Raw genomic sequence first — 21,464 nt, 5'->3', positions numbered from 1 at the left:
ATTAACCAGAGACCATCGTTATTGGCACAAGCATGCAGTAGCCACCTTGTTTGCCAGCTCTGCTAGTTCCATCTATACAGATAGGCTGTGAAAGCTCTCCTCCCTCAATCACCCTCTAGCCCCACTGTTTGAACAAGGGCCCAAGGCTCCCTGTTCACTTGACAGTCTCTTTGGCTCTCCTAGTCCCTCTCTTTCCCTTGGGACACCGGCCTTCTCCCTCCTGTTTCCCACCTTGCTGTACAAGTGTATGTACCTCTTCTGATGATGGATTACTGTACAATATCTATACCGACTTTTCATTACACCTCAAGCTCTGGGCCCCACTGTTCATGTATGTTGTGTACAGAGTAGTGGGTAAGTTGCTATAATTTCCTGTCCAACAAATTAAAATAAAATACTGACTTGAGTGTCTGGTAGCTGCTTCATGAACAGCTGATCTCTCTGTACACTGGAAGCTGGAGCCTGTGAAAGACAGCCAGGGCAGGTAGGAGCACTTAGACCAAGGTAAGTTGTCAGGATGCAATTCAAATTGGTGAGAGTTTTACTTGCCACTTAGCACCTCTGCAGAGGGGAGATGCGATAACGAATCTCTTGGGCTGTACAGAATATGAGGCTGTAGCCTGGTATCACCAGTGTGATTGCTAGGATGCAAGTCAGGTCTAATTTGTCCTGCTTGGATCCTCCTGGTGCTGTGAGAGACAAGGCAGTAAGATATATTCAAAGGTTGTACTTCTAGCTGCACATTGAATTGCAGGTGCAAGATTTCTTTCCCCTAACCCCACCTTGAGCAGGGAGTTAGGCTTGATATTTTACAAAAGCAAGTTAATGATTAACACAGCTAACCCTGCAGGCAGCACAGCGCCCTTTCTGCAGTACCCGTGGAGTGAGCTGAAAATGTGATTCTTTCTCTTTTTAGCTCAATAGCTGGAGGGTTACCTGGGGTGAAAACTGATACTAGTCAATAATGCCTGTGAGCATGGGAGTTGGCCTTTAGATTGGGTTTGCCTAAATGTTTATGCAGATGCTGCAGTTTTGTTTGCCTGTTCTTTGGATAAGGTCAGCTGAAGTGATCGCAAAATGGCCAAGTGTAAAAACTTTTTAAAAATACTCGTGGCTTATCTGTACTGGTTTGCTCTAGTTGTATGAAAATGATATTGTGTAAGTCCTGTATCAGAGATGCTGCTCGGTGGTGGTGTCAGGTTTTAGTTACTTGATAGCAATGTCTCATTCTGCTCTGGCTGATTTGTGTTACCTGCTGAACTAAAAAAAATAACCTTCATCTGCTTGCTTCTCTTCTTAGGCTGCTTTCATTTATATGGCTTTACTTTTTATTTTTGACTAGGATTTTTGGTGCCAAGATACTGCGGCAAGGAAAATGAGAAGATTCTTAAGACCCGGACATGATCCAGTGAGAGAGAGGCTTAAACGTGACCTTTTCCAGTTTAACAAGGTACAGTGCTTTCCTCAACTTCAAGGCATATGTGTGCAAGGCAAATCTATCCTGAGCCACTGCACGGTATAAAGGGAGGGAAAAACTACTAGAGTGTGGGTGGAAAAGTTAAAATTAGGAGGAGTGGTTTGTTCTCTGTTTTTTCAAGTCTGTCCTTTTTTCCCCCGATGTGCCTGACTAGTTTTCTTTAAGCTCATGAGCATGTTCTCAATTTTGGCCTTTGTTTTTAAGTGAAAGGATATTGTCACGCTGTTGAGTGGCACTTGCTGAAAGAAGAGATCTTCACAGCAGTTTTATATACTCTGAGTGTTCTGTAGTTTGTCCTGCTGTGTGCTGTGTCTACTTATAGGTAGTCTTTGTGGTACCACTATGGAAGTAAACATTTTTCTAAAGATATGCATAAGCCACAGCGTGTGATGCTGCAACTGAAGCCAGAGTTCCTTGTCCATGATTATACTTTGGGTTTATAAGTATGCCTCTGTCTTTAAATGTGAATTTAAAAGTCTGTGGTAGAAATGTAGTAGCACGTAGGCAGCACAATGGCCATTAATAATGAATTTGCTATTTTCTTAGTGTATCTAGATTTTTTTTTCTTCTCTCTGTGAAGAGGAAACAGCAATGGCTGTGCTATCTATCTGACAGTCTGGGCATTTTTCTTTTGAGACTTGGCCAGGAACATAGTGCTTTCATCATTGTAAATGGCTAATATTAATTCTTTGCTAGGCTAATGGCTAATTACACCTTCACTGGGTATCAGAAATACATTTGTAGGTTTTGTATTTCCAAGGCTTAATGGAATTTTGCTGAAAAGTATAATGGATAAATGAAGTCAGCCTAGGAAATAACCTCCTTGATTCATTAAAATTCTAGTGTAGATATATACTTAAAGTGGAACTTTAGATATTTGAGGTGAATGATTTAAGGTAATTTGGTACTAAACCACACCATTTCCATGCATACCATCCGGGAGACAAAAGGAACTCAAGAATGCTTCAGGCCTGTTTTCAGCTTGCTACAGTGAGGAAATGTTAGTGCAGATGCTATAAAAATGTCAGTAAATGAAGACCAGGATTGAGTTGCTTGCATTTAGCTGAATGCAGTGTCAGCTTTAGAAAAGACATCCCAGGGATGGCTTAGAATTGCTTATAAATGTATAAAATTGTATATACTTTGGAAAAACCTTTGCTATTTCAGGGATGTCTCTTTCTTGAATTTGCCTTTCTCTTATGAGAATGTTTGGCTAAACTTTACCTGCCAGAGACAGACTAATCTGAATGATGCAAAACAGGGTTGAAAGAACTAGCTTTTGCAGCAGAGAGAAACTTCCAAATATATTAGAAGCTGGCATCAGGATTTGTGACTCCATTTGATTCAGTCCTGAAGGTAAATATTGCATCTTGTTTCTAGGGAGGCGACTACTTTGGACACTTCCTAATGGTTTACTCTCATTAAAAACTTGGTAATTAAAGGCCTTGCAAAATGCATTTGCACTTTTAAGTCACAGTAACTTGTTCTTTTCTAACAAGAATCAGAAAGGGAATGAACACTATACCATTATATATACCAGAATCTTTTACATTATACTTTTTTCAAAGTCTTGTGTGTCCCATTCCAGTATTTCCAGAGATAATGGATCATTTGAAAGCCTCTACCCTTTGATATAGTAAACATCATCTCACAGCTAGGTAGGCTGAGAAGATCTGGGAAAGTCAGACCTTAATTCTGACCTGTTGAAGGCTGTGGCTTCAAGGAGCCAAGAAATATAGTACTTGCTGTGCCAAGACTGTCCTTGTCTAATGTGCTAGTAAAGCAAGTACATTAGTGCTGGTAAGCAAGTTTTTAAATACTTGCTATTTGAGGTCTTTGAAACACTTCTGGTTAGGAACCTGCTTGGGAAATATTTTGTGGGACTATAAAGTCACTGATCAGCAAAATTGCATGGTGTATTTGCTCCTCTTCGGTGTGTGATGCTGGTAGTGACTAAATGGAAGGTCTGTACCTTAAAGATGCTGGGGATTCCTGCCCTCATTTTATTGTCTACACTGTAGTTGAATATGAGTGCATGATGCCATACAAGTTTAGTGTTAATATAATTCAGTGTGTTTGGCCATGGTGACCTAGTAATGGACTTAACTTTAAAAAGTATTTTTTATCGGTGGTGGTGGATTGTTTTTTTGTTTTACTCCCTCAAGTATAAATAGGTTGTGATCTTTTAACTGTTTTCCCTGCTTGCATTTCTGTTCCAGGTTAAGAGGTGGTCCAGATGGTTTTAAAGGACTGATTTGGCCACTGGACTAGCTTTTCAAATCTGTCCTCAAACTTGTGTTTGTTTCAAAAAACACTTTCCCAAATTCTGCTAGTCACTTAGCTTTGCATATCTGTTTCTCTGTATGAGTAAGAACTTCCCATACTTGTGTGTACCTGTTGCAAGAATCTGTTTTTAGCTCAGTGGATAGAATGAAGGATAAGGTATGTGGACTTGGCAGTCTACTACTTTATCCTGCTTTTGGAAGTAGTATTTGGATGCCTTTGGCTCAGTCCAAGCCCTGCAGAAGAAACATGTTCAGGCTGGCATTGTCAGACTAGATGATGGGTAACATACAGGTGAACCAGCCTGTCTTACAGCTGAATGTTACCAAACTGGGAACATTGCATTTAATTTATGGCTTTGTGTTTCTTCCCCTCTTTTCAGTCTTCCTAACCCTTTGCTAATGGGTGCAATGGATAACTTACCTTAAATCTGAATTAGTGTCTATGCAAAGTAGATTTAACACATACAGGCTTCATCGTTTCTTCAAAAGACATATTAACAAAGGTACAGGGTTTGTATTGCCTGTGGTTGGGTTTGTCTCTGCTTTGTCATAAAACAATCTGAGAGGAGAAGCAGAGAGAAATGAAAGAAGGCAGCACTGAAGTTCATCTGCACAGCTTTAGTGTGGGCTGGGAACAACTGTTAAGTTTGGCCGCACTTTTCCTGCAGTAAATATGACTGACATGAAGCGTTCCTGTTAGCTAATGCTGCTGACATCAGGCTTACTTTTACTGAGTCTGACAAATCTGTGGTCTGAGGAAAATGAAAACAAAAGCTCTTACCTTTCCTCAAAGAAACAAAGGCCCTTTTGAGAAGAAGGGCACATTGTGAGCACTCTAGTTTCTTATTTCAGCTCTGCTGAAAAGGCTCCATTGTAACCTCTCCTGCCTTCTGCCCCCCTCGCTCCCCCTTGCTGGGTTTACCTGCTGAGCAGGTGAAAGGATTGGCTGATGAAAGCTGCCCAAGAGAGGAAAGGAAAGACAACCGAAAAGCTGCCTTGATGCGATTTAACAACTGGTTGTAAATAAGTACAAGAAAAAGATCTGGGTAACCACTACAGTGAATGTGAATGCCTGGCCCTGGTGGTGTCAGATACAGCCAAAAAGTCACCCTGAGGCCTTTCTTGCCCAGCTGTGGAAACAAATGACATAGGAGGGAGTTCTATTCATTAAGTCTCATGGGCATCTTGGTTGAAAATTCAAAGCTATCAGAAACCATGAGTACATTACTGCATAAGCAGTTGTGCAACACACTGTGGTTGTTATTGATACTTTCTTCAGTTTTCTGCAGCGGCCTTCTATTATTAACAGTTTACTCCTGGATGTAATAGTTACTGTAGCTTTTGTAAATCTGTCTGTGGGATGGGGGGTACTGCAAATTTTCTATTGAAGGAAAACCTGGAGAATTAATTACTCTCCTATTATTATTACTGAATGGTACACACTTGGTTATAGAGTTCATAGGTCTCATAATTGAAAATGAAAGCTTTTATTGACTTGTCTAATGTGTTTATGAATTAACACATCAAACCCAAGATATAATTAGGCCAATATTAGGCTAGTTTGACAGCTTCATAACAGGCAGTAGTCTATTGTATAAGTCATGGTTTTCTATTACGAAAATAAAGGCTAAAGCCTTATCTTCTGGGCTGGAAGAAATCTTGGAATAAACACAGTTTCTAATTGATGTTTCGTTGAAAGTGGCACCTAGTTGTGTTGATGACATGACAGTGCAGCAACTGAACAAGTTGAAACTAAAACTAACAGTGGAATAAGTGGTGTCTCCCTAACAAGTTCCTCACTCTTGTTTTGGGGGGGAGTGGAATGGTGTCTATTGCCTGTGCTACAGCTGATTCAATGAAATGTCTGATCTGTTGTTGATAACCTGTTACCTTGAATTTTCTTCCCAGGATTGTGTCCCATAGCTTCCTACTCTTACAGCTCTGACAACAAGGAAACTTTTCTGTGTTGTCTCAGTAGCTATCATGGTACAGAGAAATTATTCTTTGCCAGTGCTGGATGAGAAAACTGCCCTGTTTCAGTTCTGAATCCATAGATAAGTTCTTAATTTCATACAGTCTCCTCTAGGAAGTTTTATATGTGTAGCTAAGCAAAGGTTGGTTAGCAACAACTTCAAGGGTGACATTAAAGAGATTGACTTCTCAAAATTTATTTTTAGTAATACAAATTTAACACTTAAATTAACTTCTTAGAGTATTAATAAGTAAGGCTGGAGATTAAGTTATAAAGACAAAAAAACTCAGTGGTCTTGGAGCTCGTAGTACTAATCTTAATTTACTACATATAAAAGGTTAAAAATTAGTAACTGCTCCCTTGCCCAGTCTTATGAATTGGCAAGCATAAAATTTGGAAATGCTCCAATATTTCCAATTTTATATTCTTTAAAATGGCTCATCCCCTTATAGGACTTGAGACTGGGGTAACTGATGATTTAGAGGAAGGAGGTCTATTTTTACAATTTATGAATTGTGATCAAATGGCTAAAAATGAAGCAGTCTGGCAGACTGTGAAGTTAGCCATATCCTTCTGTGACTGTGTCTTTCAGCTGTTTCTGCTCAAAGTAGTGATGCCACAGTAAAAGGGCATTAAACTACTTTGTAGCAGCTGGGAGCACCTCAGGCTAATGACATGACCACAGAAATGAAACTGGCTTTATTTGATTCTCCTGCAAGGCATTAAGTTGGGAAATCACTATGCCGGAAATAAAGTCCAGGTGTTACTTTTAGGTTGAATAAACCATAAAGCCAAGTGATGTGGTGGCTCTGTCTCAGACATGATGGAAGTGATGGTGAGGTGCAAGCCCTCACTTCTGTAGATGGACGGTTCTCTGCTAATTCTTTTTTTTGTTTGTGTGAGTGGTCCTCAGCCTGTTTTGTAACAAATTCCTATTCTGTAGCTGGTTGCATCCTGTAGGCATGGCAGAATATTATTTCATAGTGTGTAAATGCATTGCACACGTTAACTGTGGTGTGTACAACATGCTCCAGATCTTCCTTTGGTGCTGTGTAAATCGCACTTTAGGGAAGCCACTAAGACCAAGTGACATCCTGCTCTCCATGATAGTGACTGACATATTATCAAATGGCTTTGAATTAGTTTGAGGTGGCTTAGCAGGCTCCTGCTCTCATTAAATTCCAGTGTTCCTTGTGCTACCACTGGAAAATGGGTATCAGTTACATCAGTTTTCCTGACTGCCTCACAAGAAATCTGTTTAGTTTTCTCGATAAGCACTGATGTTTGCTCAATAGTTCTTCATAGTTTTGTACCATTTCTTGATGTCAGTCAACAAGAGGAGGTCAGGAAGGCTGACCTGTGTGGAATTTGGCAGATAAAGCTGACCTTACAATACGCAGCATTTGTGTCAGACTTTGAAATTGTGCTGAGCAGTTGGTTTACAGAAGTAAAGTTGATGTGGAGTGATGGAGTGTATTGTGGTAACTGAGTAAACTGTGCTTATGCAGAGCTATTTGTAATCTTAACATAAAGAGCTGCTTGGGTTACTGTTTTCAGAATGTTTCTCTTTTATTTCTGTTACACTTCTGCATACCCTGGCTGTGAGGCCGGGGGTTCTTGAAATGGGTTCATCCTTGTTGAGCAAATCTAACCTGCATTTGAATACTTTTCAACAGAAAAAGCTACGATTAAGTGCTGTATTTCAGACTGCCATGCAATATGTAACTTCTTGGTTTTATCTGTATACGACAATGCCCATGAAACATGCTGCTGATCATGATTTTTTTTCTTTCTCTCTACCAGACTGTGGAACATGGATTTCCCCATCAACCCAGTGCACTGGGCTATAGCCCATTTCTCCGCCTTATGGCCATTGGAACGCGATCGGGAGCCATCAAACTGTATTCTTTTGAACAATTTTGGCTAGATTTCTCTGGCCACATCAGAATGTGCAATTTTGAAAATGCTGTAAGAAGTTAGACTAAGTATAAACTTGCAATTAAGGTTTACTGGAACAGTTTGCCTAGATTTGAAGTGATTTTGGTCTGATCAGAATGGGGTTATCTTGCCAAGAGCTGAACTATAGCTCAAGCAGAAGCTGAGGTGATGCAGATATTAGACAAGATTCTTTGTTCCTGCTATGCAGAAGGTCAGACTAGATCTGGCCTAAGTTTAGCAATCCTTCATGTTGTAAATTCCAGGGTTGTTTAAATATTTGGGGCAGGGTTCCTTTTTTTTTTTTTTTTTTTTTTAAAAAAAAAAAAAAATTTTTTTTTTTTTTTTTTTTTTTAAAAAAAAAAAAAAGTGATTCTATTTCAAAGGTTAAAACTGAAGTCAGAAATGCTTTCAGCTTCCTGAGATTTTGACCATCCGGGCATTAAAGACCTGAACATTTTTAAGTAATGGTGGCCAGTCTGATTTTTGTGTATACACAAGGCACTGAGGTGATTCCCATGGCACAGTACCAGCTAGGCAAGCAATAAAACAGGCATATCACTCAGCCCAGAAAGGAAAAGTTGGTGCGCTCTCTGCCTGCTTAATCATTCATTCCTGATGTTGTTTTTGTTCAGAGGCTGGACTCCACATGCAGGCGGTAGCCATCTGTCTCTTGGTTACAGATTAGTTAAGCAGGATTGGAGTGTCTGGGAAACCACTAAACATCTCAGAAAAAACAGGGTCCAGGCACCTCTTCTGCATATGCTAAAAGATGAAGTAAACTTCCATGTTCTCCCATAGTGTGCATAACCTGCCACAAGCATATAAAATCAAAGTAGGTTTGCACTGGTTCTCTTCAGTCCAGATCACTAACAGTAAAACATGGTTTTAAACTAATCTCTTTTCATTTTGCTTGCTAGCAAGCTGTTTATCAATTACTTGTAGCTGTGGGTCATCTTAAATACTGTAGATCCTCAACAAATTCTTCAGATATGGTGCTCCTGGGGTGGAGTTCATGGGTTTACATGAAGAAAACAATACTGTAATGCAGATTCACTTTATACCTGATCAGGTAAGGGTATTTTCAGTACCTCTGCAACTTACGTAAGACTCTCTTAAACAGGTGTTCAGTTTGATCCAGGCAACTGGGCTCTGATTACCATGTATATTCAAATGCTGCTTGCTTGGGAAGGCTTATCCCAGTGTATTTTGTGCTCTCAGCAGCACTTGTTGCTGTGGAGATGCTCGATAAAACTCAAAAGTAGCTCTATTGTTTGTAACTGTTAGTCATTTATCTCAAACAACATATTGGGAATGGTAATAAGGCCAGAATAGTGCAGGCAATCTGCTGCAGAAGTGAGAACTTCCTTTTTCTTTTTGCAGCCCCTATTCTTTCAGTATGACTGGGTGGTCTTTCTTCTGCGCAGAACAGATACAACAGTAGCTGCTGTAGAACTGATTTAATTATTTTCAGCAGTTCAGAACAGTACTGCTAACCTCGCCTGCTGTTAAGCTTGTTGCCTTTGTGTTTTGGGGTATTGAATCCTGCTCCTGGCTTTTTCTGAACAGTTATTGCCACAAACTAAAAGTAGGAAGGTAGAATTTTCCAAATGTCTGGTGGATCTGTAGCCACTTTCCCTTCCCTTGACTGTCAGACTGGTGTCTTGGCCACCTACTTTGTTGCATGATGCCCCCAGTATGCCATGAGTGGCCTCTTTGAGAGGGATTTAATTCTTGAGGCGGTTTTGGGTGTCTGTTTGCTTAACTAATGGTATAAGATGAAACTCCCATGGGGAGTGTTGCACCAGGTGTGGCTTCAGCAGGTAAAATGCTTCAATTTGAACACAGAGCCAGCAGGGCTGGGCTCATAAAAGGACTCTGACACAACCCTCCAGAATGAGGTTGGACATGAAGAATGCAAGGAGTGCGGTGTAGTAGACTGTATCAGCCCCACCCAAAGCTGGGGTGTGTTGCAGCAAACCAGGCTGAGTGAGAAGGTGGTGAGCTAACAGCCTGCAGCTGCTGAGCTTTACAGCATAGGCTGATCTTTTTCAAGAGCTTAAATCCTTGTCATCCCCTTCAGTGATAACATGTGCCTTTGTCCTATATAAGAGGGTTTTTAGCCTTTAGGCTACTTCTTGTCTCCCCTCAACCCCCGAATCCCTTGCTGTTAGCTAACAGTGTTGCTGCAGGATATATCCACCGCTATAGAGAACTGTGGCTGGCTCCCCAGTCCTGTTTTAGTAAAGAATTGTGAACAGCAGCAATTTTATTGCTGGATTTTACTGTTACCTTTAATATTGTGATTCTGAAAAAAGCATCTTGTGTGGTTTTGTAGTGCCAGCTGGTGACACTGCTAGATGATAACAGCTTGCATCTCTGGAGCCTGAAGCAGCACAGTGGAGCATCCGAGCTGCGGGAGGAGCACCGCTTCACCTTGAAAGGACCACCCGGGTAATCTGCCGGAGTGTGTTTGAGCTAGTTTGGGGCTAAGTAATCAAGTAAGAAAATTATGCTGCTGTTCTGGGTAGAGCTTGGTCCTGTTCTTACAGACTCTGGTTCATGGAATCCATTAAAGGGACATCCATGGAAACCAAACAGGACTTGACTAGGGCCCAGGAGACCACCTTTTAAGTGTTGTGCCATTGTAAAGAGTGACATCTTTTTTTAATACTGTGCATCCACTTCTGTGTGTACAGGAGCTGTAAATCTAAGCATCCCTTAAGTCAGAGTTTAAAATACTGCTATGGTTTTAGTTTCACTTGATCTTGCCAATTTTGGGTGAGCTATTTTTAACTCCTTTGGGAACGCAATAAGAGAGGATTCTTTAAAAAGGCATCTGGGTCTTTGTCCATGTGCTTGTGAAAAGTCTTTCGACATAATTTATCTTAAAGCTAGTGTTTTCCTCCTTAAAAAAAAGTATGCCTGGCTCAAAATATCTGCCTACAAAACAAATGACACTTGTAAATATCCCTCTTATCAGTTCTCTCAAGTTCAGTAACATAGTATTTTTGCATGCAGTTGATGAGAGTCTCTTTGCATCCCCAGGTCTCCACCCAGTGCCACGCAGATAACAGCTGTCCTTCCCCATTCCTCACGGGAAGTCCTGTATCTTGGCACGGAGAGTGGCAACATCTTTGTAGTGGAGCTTCCATCATTCAGGCTGTTGGAGGACAGGACCATAACCTCCGAGGCTGTGCTGCAGCGGTGAGTGAGCAAACAGACGCTGCTGTGTAGAGGTGGAATCCCATTACCAGACATATCCTTTGTTAAAATGTCACCCTAGATTACGTACTGCGGCCTCACTGTTGTGTTAAGCATTGTCCAAATCTGCATGACTCCTGTGAAAGTAACTTTTGGTCCTGGCATGTGTTAAGTAACAGTTTCTGTCCTGGTTAACCCAGTACTGTGACCGTGGAGGTATAGCGTATGGGCAGAACTATACAGGAGACACTTGGAGTAAATCTGCAAACCTTGTGCCCTGTCCCTTGTGTTTACTTTTGAAAAAAATGTTAACATTAACTGTAATTACCCATTTATTTTTTTGACCGTTGGAAGAACTTCCGATGCTGCTTTGTCTAAATGAGGGTTTTGTCACTCTGGAGATTGAAGTGCTGCTGAAAACTGTCCTGCTTCATGTTGCTGTTGCTTCCAACTGACACTTCCATGTTACCTTTATTCTATAAGGGTCACAGGAGAATAGAGTGGGTGATTCAGAATGTCTTTACACTCCTAGGATCCAGTCATGGAATTAATTGTAAACCTTGGGTTTTCCCTGAAGAAAATGGGACAGGATGTTTGTTCACAGGGCAGGCCTGGTGTGATGTTTTACGTAAGATTTTTCTGCTGTTTGAAGGATTTGTGGAAAGATCATACTGATTCTCATCTATTTGAAATTTTTATTGCTTCAATTTCTCATTCTTATACCTTAACTGTTATTACAGTCACATTAGGTTGTACCTGGAATAAACTTTTCTTGGTTTTCTCTTCTGCTTCTGTAGGGTACCAGAAGATTACTGTAACAGGCGATCATGTGAATTAGTGGAAGCCCTCCAAGAACATCCTAAGAACCCTGACCAGATCCTGATTGGATACAGCAGGGGCTTGATTGTCCTCTGGGACCTGCAGAATAGCAAAGTGACACACCATTTCCTGGGCAGCCAGGTATTAATTCAATCCAAAGTCAGTTCAGCAGGGGAGGAAGGGCGCTTTCTGATCTGGACACTCTGAAGACAAGTAGGTGCAGAGAGAGCCAGACAAAACTTCTTTTTTAGTAAGAATGCGTTGGATTTTGGGGGGGTTAACAGCTCTCTGGTGAGCAGTTGTTGTATGTCTTTCTCTTTAGCAACTGGAGAACCTCTACTGGCAGAGGGATGGCAGTAAATTCATTAGTTGTCACTATGATGGAAGTTACACCCAGTGGCCAGTATCTGGTGACAACAGGCAGCCTGAGCCTCTGGAAAACCTTGTGCCTTATGGTCAGTAAGGTTTAATTATTTCATATTTGTCTAAACTCAAAATGATTTTGAGATTATGTAGGAAATTCAAGTCACATTCTCCTTAGTGTTTAATCCTAATGGCAAAATGCAGAGCTGCCTTTTGCCTAGGTTGTGAACCTACACTAAGGGATTGCAGTTCTCGGATTTTAAACTCCTTTACATTGTAGAGATCTGTCTTGAAGATGGAGAGCAAATGTGTTGAAGAGATTAGCATTCCTTATGAAGAAGGATGTTGATGATTCAGCTCTTTGTTTTAGTTCAAGTGTCCTGTTCAGCAGGAGTTGCTTGGATCTTCTGTAATTAATAGTGAGCTATGTGTGCTTTTTGTCGACCTGAGCAGTGATGAAATGAAGCCTCTGATTTGTGGAAACCCATCAAATGGGGATGACCTCATCTTTCAAGCATATAGGAGCTTCTAAAGCTCTATCACCTTTACATTAGTTTCAGGAATGCCTGTGTTTTTAACAATCCTTTCTAGTTAATCAGCTTCTACAACAGCACTTTCCACTCCCTAGTAGCCATCAGCAACATGGTTCAAAACTTCCCCTGAGTCTAAGCCTTGTTTTGCTTTGCAAGAAGACTTGTCTGTTGTGGCTTGGTCTGAGGAGGTGGTGCCTACTAATTCAGGTGGCTCCCCTTGACTTGGAGGCTGAGGTGACCTAGGTGAAGCACAATAATGAACCTCTTACGTAAAGGTGCACTTCTTGAATTACAGCATATAACTCTGTCCTCTTAGGTCCTTTTCCTTGCAAGGCCATCTCCAAGATCTACTGGCAGACAACAAAAAATGGGTAAGTTTGTGGTGTCAGTCTCACTCTCACCTGCTTAAAGACATTAAAGGGTACAGTGCACTATGCTGTAAAAGCCCTTTAGAGTAACATTTTAGCAATTCTCTGTCAAAGTTTGCCTCCTGTCTTTGATATTTTGCTTACTCTTTGTTTCAGCATACACCACTCTAACTCTGTCTTTTCTCTTAAGGCTTCCTTACATTATATTCCAAGGAGGGATGCCCCGGGCTAGCTATGGTGACCGGCACAGTATCTCTGTTGTCCATGGCAGTCAGCAAACAGCCTTTGACTTCACGTCACGGGTGATAGACTTCTTTATAATCTTCAGTTCAGAGCCTACTGCAGGTATGTGATGAAAGGGCATTACTGAGGAATTAGAATAGCTGTGTACGCATGCAGAAATCTGCCTGGTATAAATAGCATATGAAATGTGATAAGAAGGTCAGTTGTTTGGGTGTTTTCTAAGACTTTAATAGAGGATCATAGAATCATTTAGGTTGGAAAAGACCCTTGAGTCCAACCATAAAAGAGATTTGCCATTTAGAAGTGAAGTGTACAATACTGGTATAAAGAATGGGCTGGTTACAAATGCCATACATTTCTCAAAAAATTAAGCTACTCCATTAATGAGAAAAGATCTCTTAAGCTCATGTCTGTGTAAGCTGGACACTGGACATAACCACGTTGTGAAAGGAGGATCTGAATATTGCTGTTTGAAAACAGCAGTTCAAAGGAGGCAGTAATTATACTGAATTTACTCCCACTGAGACACTGTTTCTTTTAATCACTATCTGTATTTATGACTAGGGCTCTGGGTAATAAATCAGCAAATGGTGACATAGAACCAAAGGTCAGTGTATAAAGAACTTAATTTACTTACTACTGGTGAACATGAATGTAAACGGTTCTAAAACTGAATAAGACTTATTCCACGGCTTGCTTAGAGCTTGTCAGATTCTTGTGTTGTCTGAAGAGCTTTGTTGGCCTTACTTCTACAGTAGCCGTAATAGTCTTTCTTTTCAAGGAATTGTAAAGGATTTTCCCCAAGAACTGTTTGTCTAATGCTGTTGTAGTTCTTACTTCTGGTTAACTTGAAGTAACAGAGTATAAAATACTAATTCAGGCTCCATAAATGTGCAGTATTCAAAGTTGGGTCAGACCAAGTTGTGGAAATCTAGATGCTTTTTAGGAGCTTGTGGGCAAACCTTCTCTGGCTTTCTAGTTTCTGGTTTGCATAGTAGACTAATTTCCAAACCTATTTGTCTTATGTACTGCCAGTGGTGGTGGTGACAGCTCCCAGCTATGCACTGTGCGTGTGGGCATTCAAATATGTAGATGCAGGTTGGCTCCCTCTGGCCTGTTGTGCAAAGCAGACCACAGATCCAGGGGAGGACCATCTTGGGAAAGTAGGCATAAAGAAACAGCTTTTGGGTTCCCCCCTGCCTCTTGCCCAGACCTTAATGGACCCTCTCAAATCACTGAAAAACCAGTAAAGAAATAGGTAGAATGTAACTGAGGTGAAGTGCCTGTATATGTATGTTATAGATTTTTTTTTTTTCCCTATACAACACTGCTTATTATAAAGCATCTTCCAAATGTGCAGAACCCATAGGTCTAAACTTTCAAGCTTAACTATGCCACTAAACTTGAGGTACCATTTAGCTGAGCTCAGATTCTAGATGATGGAACAAAAGTCTTAAAGATTAAAGAAATCTAAAATTTTAGGTAAGAGATTGACTACTGAAAGTTCAATTCGTGGATGTGATTAGAAGCCCTTTAGGATGAAGCAACTGAACTAAAGAGGCTTTATAGTTACACTTCCCAAGGATTGAATTACCTAGCTAACATGACTTCTAGTGGGTACAAACAGGAGCTGCTACAGGGAGCTGAAGCTGCTTCACTTAAATGAGGAAGTTTTTTTACAACAAAATGAGGTCTCTGTGGTTGACGAGCTTCCTTGTGGCTGATTGCCTAAGCTTAGTGGATCTATGTAGCTTGCCTTGTTTGCCCTTAAGCAGTCTTCCCTGCAGTGGCAATACGAAGGTATTAATTGTATACCAAAGCCACTTAATTTAATAAGTACAAAGCTTATGCATTGCAGCATGGTGGTAGCTGGTGACTTTACCCTGAATATGCTGTGGAAACAATTTTTAAAAGGCTAGTCCTTCCTGTTTTCCTTTTTTTTTTTTTTTTTTTAAATTAGCAGGTGGATGAGTGTATGGCAGTCATGACAAATTCTAGAATGTTTGCTACTTCAGCAACTTAAAATACATTCTTGCCATAAGCAATGAGTTCAGATGTGTGCCTTTGCAGGGAAAAAGTTATTGTTAAAACAGAGTATATTTGATTAATGTTGGCAGCAGCAGTCAGAGCACAGGGCTGATCATGCATAATGTAGTACAGGTATGATATTACTCGTTCTATTGAGAAGTCCTGTAGGCAACTGCAAGGGGCAGCACATAAGAAAGCAAAGCTATACTGAATATAAAACATATTTTTTCATGAAGAAACTCAGCTGATGAGTGGTGTGTTATGGCTGTGGCTAGTCAGAGGTGAAACTCGGAGTGTCTTAACTAGAGTGGTGCCAGGTACTAATTATTTGAAGTTAATTTTGCTGAGTGAACAGCCTTGGTATGTGCTTGCTCATAGACTTGCCTTCTTGCAAGTATATTCCAGGTAATCAAACAATTGAAGAAGGGAAGTAAAAGTACAGGTTAGCAGGGAAGGTCATTGAAAAGCTGCTAGTTTGCTTATGGCTCACTGTTTATCACACCCATCTGCCTGATGTGACACATTACAGCTGTATATTCACTTAGATTTCTGTAGCTGTCTTAATCGTTATTGGTATGAACTGATTAGTGGTTTTGGTTTTCCCCACCAGTTGCTATTGTGGCTGTCTTGCAAACGTTACTGCAGTATTGTCCTTGTAGACTAAATTTTTTTCACTTCAATTCTAGTTACAGTGAAAAATCTTAACTTCTTGATTGTGTCAGGTGTCATCTGTAAAGTGACATTAGCAGATTTCTTTTGTTTGAAATGTTGTCTAATACATGTATGAATATAATTGGATGATGTACACACTCTTTAAAAAGTCCAAAGGATGTGTCACAACATATGAGAAGCAGGGAAAATGAAAAGTGAGAGAGCTGAATTGTAAATACTTGCCAGTTCAAGGAGAGAAGCATTCTGCAGAACCCAAGGCATTACTGTGTTTAAGCAGCTTAGCCTAGATGGACTGCGGTCCTAACACAGTACTAAATGGGTCACTGCTGGGCTGTATGCGTGTCTGTCCTAGCTGTAGGTAAGGTCCTTTGGGTTCTGGTTGTTACAGTGGTGAATATGAACTTGTGTTATTTAGCCATGTATGTTGTTAAAAAGTTTTTTTATTCTGCGGTGGAATCTATATAAAGTCACTCTGACAGTCCCAGGAGTGGTGCAAAGAAACATGGATTTGCAGTAAATCTGTTAGTGTCTTGGAATCTATGAATATTAGTGCCTTAATAGGCCCAGTTAACACAGAAGCATTTAGAGGTTTTGCCAACAAAAATGTTTGTGTAGAGCTCTGTGATGACAGTTTTCAAATAAGCCTTACAGGAAGCTTTGTTTCTATTAACCTTGGATGGTCATTTCTGTCAGCCTTAATGAATGTCATTTCTGCAGAGTTTGATGACCCTTCTGCTATGGTGGTGCTGGCAGAAGAAGAGCTGGTAGTTATAGACTTGAAAACTGCAGGCTGGCCAGCAGTCCCTCCTCCATACCTGGCTTCTCTCCATTGCTCAGCCATCACCTGCTCACACCATGTCTCCAACATCCCACTGAAACTGTGGGAGAGGATTATCAGTGCTGGGAGCAAGCAGAACATTCACTACTCAAATATGGTATGGCAGCTTTAAGTGTACATGTGTTCCCATGCATTTAAGAACAGCATGACTCCTCAGAATGTGGGTGGTCTGTGCTGCTGGTTGCGTGTGGAGGGATGAGTCCCAACAGACATGGTCCTGCCTTTAACAGAGTCGAGAAAAGCGTTTTCCCAGAGCACCACCAGTACAGTTACACTGTGGGATTAAAATGTGATATTTTTTCAGGCTTTGACAAGCTAGAAAGAAAGTCTGAGTGTTCCCAGCTGTCAGTGGTAACAAACTTCTCGTTTAGAAGCATGAAGCTTCTCGAGGAAATGTGTAGCGTATCTTCTAAAAAGCCCAGCTGGTGTCAGAACAGGAACATCTAATCCAAACAAAAGCTAAAAGCATGGACTGTTTCACTGCCACTTGCACTGAAATTCATGCTCTCCTGCTGACTGCATATTCTCTTCACGCTGTCACTGCCTAGGAAGTCACAGTCTTCCCTTAATGTGTTTGTAGCCATGGCCGATTGATGGTGGCACCAACATAGCTCCAGATCCTCCGCAGAGGGACTTGCTTCTAACAGGGTATGTACTTAACTGTTAACAATCAAGGAGCCCTTTCCAGTTTCTGCTCTTCCTTTTGAACTTCCCATGAGATTAAAGTCTGCTCATCTAGAGTGAAGGCTGCAGCTTTACAATACAGCTTCTCAAAGCTGAGCTGCTAGCTTTGTCAAGCTAGCCGATTGTTACTTCTGAGCAAAGGGGTTGTGATGTCCACAGATAACCTTTAAAGTTGGCTTATTTGTAGTTTTGATGTGTTATCCTTTCCCCCCACAAACATCAGTGTAGAAGTGCAGGCAGTAATCTGAACTGGTTCAAAGGGGACAATGTAAAAGTGGAGCTTAATCTTGCAGGTTTTGAAGTATTTTTCCACCTACCTTGCACTGTTCTGCATCTCAAAAAAGACATTACCTTGGACTGCTGTCTGCTTTGATCAGCATGAACAGATCTAGCTCAGCAGTGGAAGTAGCTAACAAGAGATTGTCTCATTGCATAAAAATGTATCATTTTCTTTTCAAAGCACTTCTAAGAATTTCATTGGGCTGTTCCTCAGACTTCATTCTTGATGCAGCACGTTGTTAGAAGTCCTTACCCTTACCTTGGAAGAATATTGCCAATTTTCACCTGGAGAACTAAGATTAAAGCTTGATTTCCTTCCTTCCTTCCCAGTAATAGTATTTCTGTCAAGATGAGTTGTTCTTTCTATATGCTAAGCTTTTTCTCCCTTGCAGTGCTTTTTGGAGTAATATTAAATCGTACACTGGTGTCAGATCATTGAGAACAAACTGAACTTAAAAAAAACAACCTAAACCAAAATCAAACCCACAAATAAAACCAACAAAAACACCCCAAAATCCTTTCTCTTGAAGCTCTAGGTTGCCACAGCTCAGGGCTTTGTAAACAGTGTGTTTTAATCTTTGGTTGTGTTTTTCCCCCCCTCTCTGTATATCAACTTCCTCTGAGAGATTTTCTGTTCTCCTGTATGATGTGTGTTTCTGTAACCCTCCCCCGTGCAGGCATGAAGATGGCACTGTGCGGTTTTGGGATGCATCTGGTGTCTGTTTACATCTCCTGTATAAGTTAAGCACTGTGAGAGTATTTCTCACAGATGCTGATCCCAATGACAATATGAACACCTTGGGAGAGGATGAATGGCCTCCACTTCGCAAGGTAAGATAGCTATAGCTTGTGGAAGCTTTCTGAACACCTGAGGAGTTTGGATTCTTGTCCTAGTTAATGCATCTGCAAAGACCAGTCACTGTGTTCTCTCGCCTAGGTTGGTACCTTTGACCCTTATAGTGATGATCCTCGACTTGGGATCCAGAAGATCTACCTGTGTAAATACAGTGGATACTTGGCTGTAGCTGGTACAGCAGGACAGGTATTGAAATATAAAAAGTCATCATAAACCTTGCTTTTAGTGCAGGTTATCACAGTACAACCTGGAGATGTCTTAAAATTTGAAATACTAATTTCTCTAGTGTTGAATCGATATGTTGCTGGAAATGTTTCACGGTCCTCTGCTTTCTCTGATCTGCATTTTAGGCATTATATAATGCTATTTATCTGCCCTGAGAGATGCTATATTTTGTAGCTGCTGAGAAGGCCTGCATCTTGGAGGATTGCTTGCATAGTAAAACCTGTAGCAAAGTTTGTCCTCTTCCTTTCAGGTACTGGTGATGGAACTGAATGACGAAGATGCAGAACATGTTGTGGACCATGCTGAAGCAGATCTCCTGCAGGACCAAGAGGGCTATCGATGGAAAGGTCATGAGAAACTAAAGACTCGAGATGGACCTGTTCGATTTGAAGCTGGCTTTCAGCCATTTGTCCTTGTCCAATGTCAACCACCAGCTGTGGTCACCTCATTGGCCCTTCACTCTGAATGGAAGCTTGTGGCCTTTGGTACCAGTCATGGTTTTGGGCTTTTTGACCACCAGCAGAAACGACTGGTCTTTGTCAAGTAAGTGTCTTCTTTCCAGGAGGTCTGTGGTAATCCTCTGTTAAGGATGGCCTGGAATGGCTAACAAAGCAAGTCACGATAAGCAATTTCTCAAGAGCAGTCAGTGTAGCAAGAAGCCCTGCCTCATTGGGCTCTGTCCTTGAAGACCTTCAAGGATATATAAGCATGTTCCGACATTTGTGTGTGTCCTGTTGGACTCTTGGGAGTGATTACCACCCAGTAAAAAGTGACTACATGCCTACTGTCTCCCTCTTCCAGGTGTACGCTGCATCCCAGTGATCAACTGGCTTTAGAAGGCCCACTGTCTCGGGTGAAATCCTTGAAGAAGTCCCTCCGTCAATCATTCCGGCGGATCAGAAGAAGCCGGGTATCCAGTAGAAAGCGACGAGGGGGTAGTGGAAATGCCTCAGAGGTGAGGGGTTCACCTTTTTGGGGTCCTGTTTGTTTACAGCTTGGAGCATACAGAGTCCTGATTAGGCTGCCTAGAGCAGGACGTGGTCTGCAGTCCTGCTATGGTATTAGTAGTGCTGGTATAAGGGCTAAAATGACAATTGCTGATGCTGCTACCTGTTAGATAAAAATAGTCACATTTCTAGAGAAGATGTACTTTCTGTAGTTGAACATATGATGCAGAATATACCTGTTCACTGGTATGATGGTGCTTTCCCTTTCTATTGCTGCCACTCTTGCTATTGCTGTCTCTCTCTCCCTTCCCTGTGTCTTTGTCTGACTGACAGAATGTCTCCTCATCTTCAAAGGTGCAAGAAGCAAATGCCAAATTTGACCAAGACACATTGCAGGAAATGGAACTGGCTCCAGTCCAGCGGAAGATTGAAGCCCGGTCTGCAGAAGACTCTTTCACTGGCTTTGTGCGAACCTTATATTTTGCTGATACCTTCTTGAGAGACAGTGAGTAGAAAAAGCATCTCTCCTTTCTTCTGAATGGGTTTTTCCACCTTCTGCCAAGGAACGTATTAGGATTTACTGCCAGGAAAATTCAGCACCTCCTGTGTCCTACTTTGTGCTATGCTGAAAAACTAATATAGAACAAGAGCATATGTTGTCATGCGGAATTGTTATTTAGCCATTCTGGCTGCTGGCTAGTCCAAGGCAAGTAGTAGTTCATCTTTGGATGCAGCCTTATGTATGGTTTTCAAATGTGCTGGAGTGACATCTGACTTTTTAGTATAAGGTTTTCCTTGTCTCTTTACTCTAAATTCACCCCTGTCCCCAGCAGAGCCTTTTAATTTTGGTGAGGGTGGTGGCTGGTTGTGCAAGAGCCCAAACTGGTATCATGCACAAATTTACTCTGCTCATATGTGATCTAAATACGTGAAAACTGGACGCAGCAATTGTGATGTCTAATGGAAACAGCACACTGTTCCCTTTAATCATGTGCCATGTCCTTTATAAGGGCTGCAGATGGACACGTATTTGGAAAAGAAGCCCTAAGAACCTGTAGTTTCCCTGGCAAGTCTGCCCTAATACAAAGATATTTAGGATGTAAACAGGGAGAATGTGTATAGCTGGTGGAAAGCAGTTAGCCAAGGATGTCAGAGATGGTGCCTTGCTCACGAGCATTCTTGTTGCTCCAGGCTCCCGCCACTGCCCATCCTTGTGGGCAGGCACCAATGGAGGTACAGTCTACGCCTTCTGTTTACGTGTTCCTCCAGCAGAGAGGAGGATGGATGAACCTGTCAGGGCGGAGCAGGGTAAGTATGACTCGTGAAAGCAAGGTTCTAATGGGTCTGAGTTATCACTCTTATAACCAGAGCAGGGTAGCTCAATTACTGCTGTTTATCAGTGAGAGTGGAGCTAAGTGTAGCAGTGTCTGGGCTAAGCAATGCTCACTGCAGCAGCTGGGACTGAGGAGTCAGTGAGCTCCAGCACTGCTTGACATGCCTCAGCCTCATTTCCTACTGACTTCAGAAATTTAAATTTGCGTCAGCTGTCACTGAAGTTCACCATCAAGCCTCAGTGCACACATACCTCATTCTGACAGCCAGACCCGCTGTCTTTATGTAATAATAGTTACTGTTTAACACAAACCAGTTCAGACCAAATACTCTTTACCTACTAAATTTTTTTAGGCAGTTTCTATAACCGCATTGTATGGATCTCCAGCTCTGAGAGGGTGTGA

General features: G+C 41.4%; 1 protein-coding gene across 2 annotated transcripts in view; it reads left to right on the top strand.

Annotated features, from left to right (window-relative positions):
- Nucleotides 1-21,464, top strand: part of LLGL2 (LLGL2, scribble cell polarity complex component) — a 43,452-nt gene that overhangs the window by 16,261 nt on the left and 5,727 nt on the right. The window contains exons 1-18 of one of the 2 annotated variants that reach the window (XM_026860856.1): nt 403-504; nt 1,343-1,450; nt 7,538-7,635; nt 8,660-8,741; nt 10,008-10,123; nt 10,718-10,876; nt 11,671-11,833; nt 12,015-12,147; nt 12,905-12,959; nt 13,147-13,301; nt 16,617-16,834; nt 17,318-17,385; nt 18,378-18,531; nt 18,638-18,742; nt 19,032-19,324; nt 19,583-19,736; nt 20,083-20,233; nt 20,920-21,036. In XM_026860856.1, coding sequence (XP_026716657.1) covers nt 1,376-1,450; nt 7,538-7,635; nt 8,660-8,741; nt 10,008-10,123; nt 10,718-10,876; nt 11,671-11,833; nt 12,015-12,147; nt 12,905-12,959; nt 13,147-13,301; nt 16,617-16,834; nt 17,318-17,385; nt 18,378-18,531; nt 18,638-18,742; nt 19,032-19,324; nt 19,583-19,736; nt 20,083-20,233; nt 20,920-21,036 — 2,296 coding nt within the window. In that variant the 5' untranslated portion in view covers nt 403-504; nt 1,343-1,375. Of the gene's footprint in view, nt 1-402; nt 505-1,342; nt 1,451-7,537; nt 7,636-8,659; nt 8,742-10,007; nt 10,124-10,717; nt 10,877-11,670; nt 11,834-12,014; nt 12,148-12,904; nt 12,960-13,146; nt 13,302-16,616; nt 16,835-17,317; nt 17,386-18,377; nt 18,532-18,637; nt 18,743-19,031; nt 19,325-19,582; nt 19,737-20,082; nt 20,234-20,919; nt 21,037-21,464 lie in introns of those variants that run through there. The other variant, XM_026860855.1, reaches the window with a different exon arrangement.

This window comes from Athene cunicularia, assembly GCF_003259725.1.
Source record: "Athene cunicularia isolate RWA chromosome 18 unlocalized genomic scaffold, athCun1 chr18_part1, whole genome shotgun sequence".
Taxonomy (NCBI): Eukaryota; Metazoa; Chordata; class Aves; order Strigiformes; family Strigidae; genus Athene; species Athene cunicularia.
This window is presented reverse-complemented; position numbering and strand designations above follow the sequence as displayed.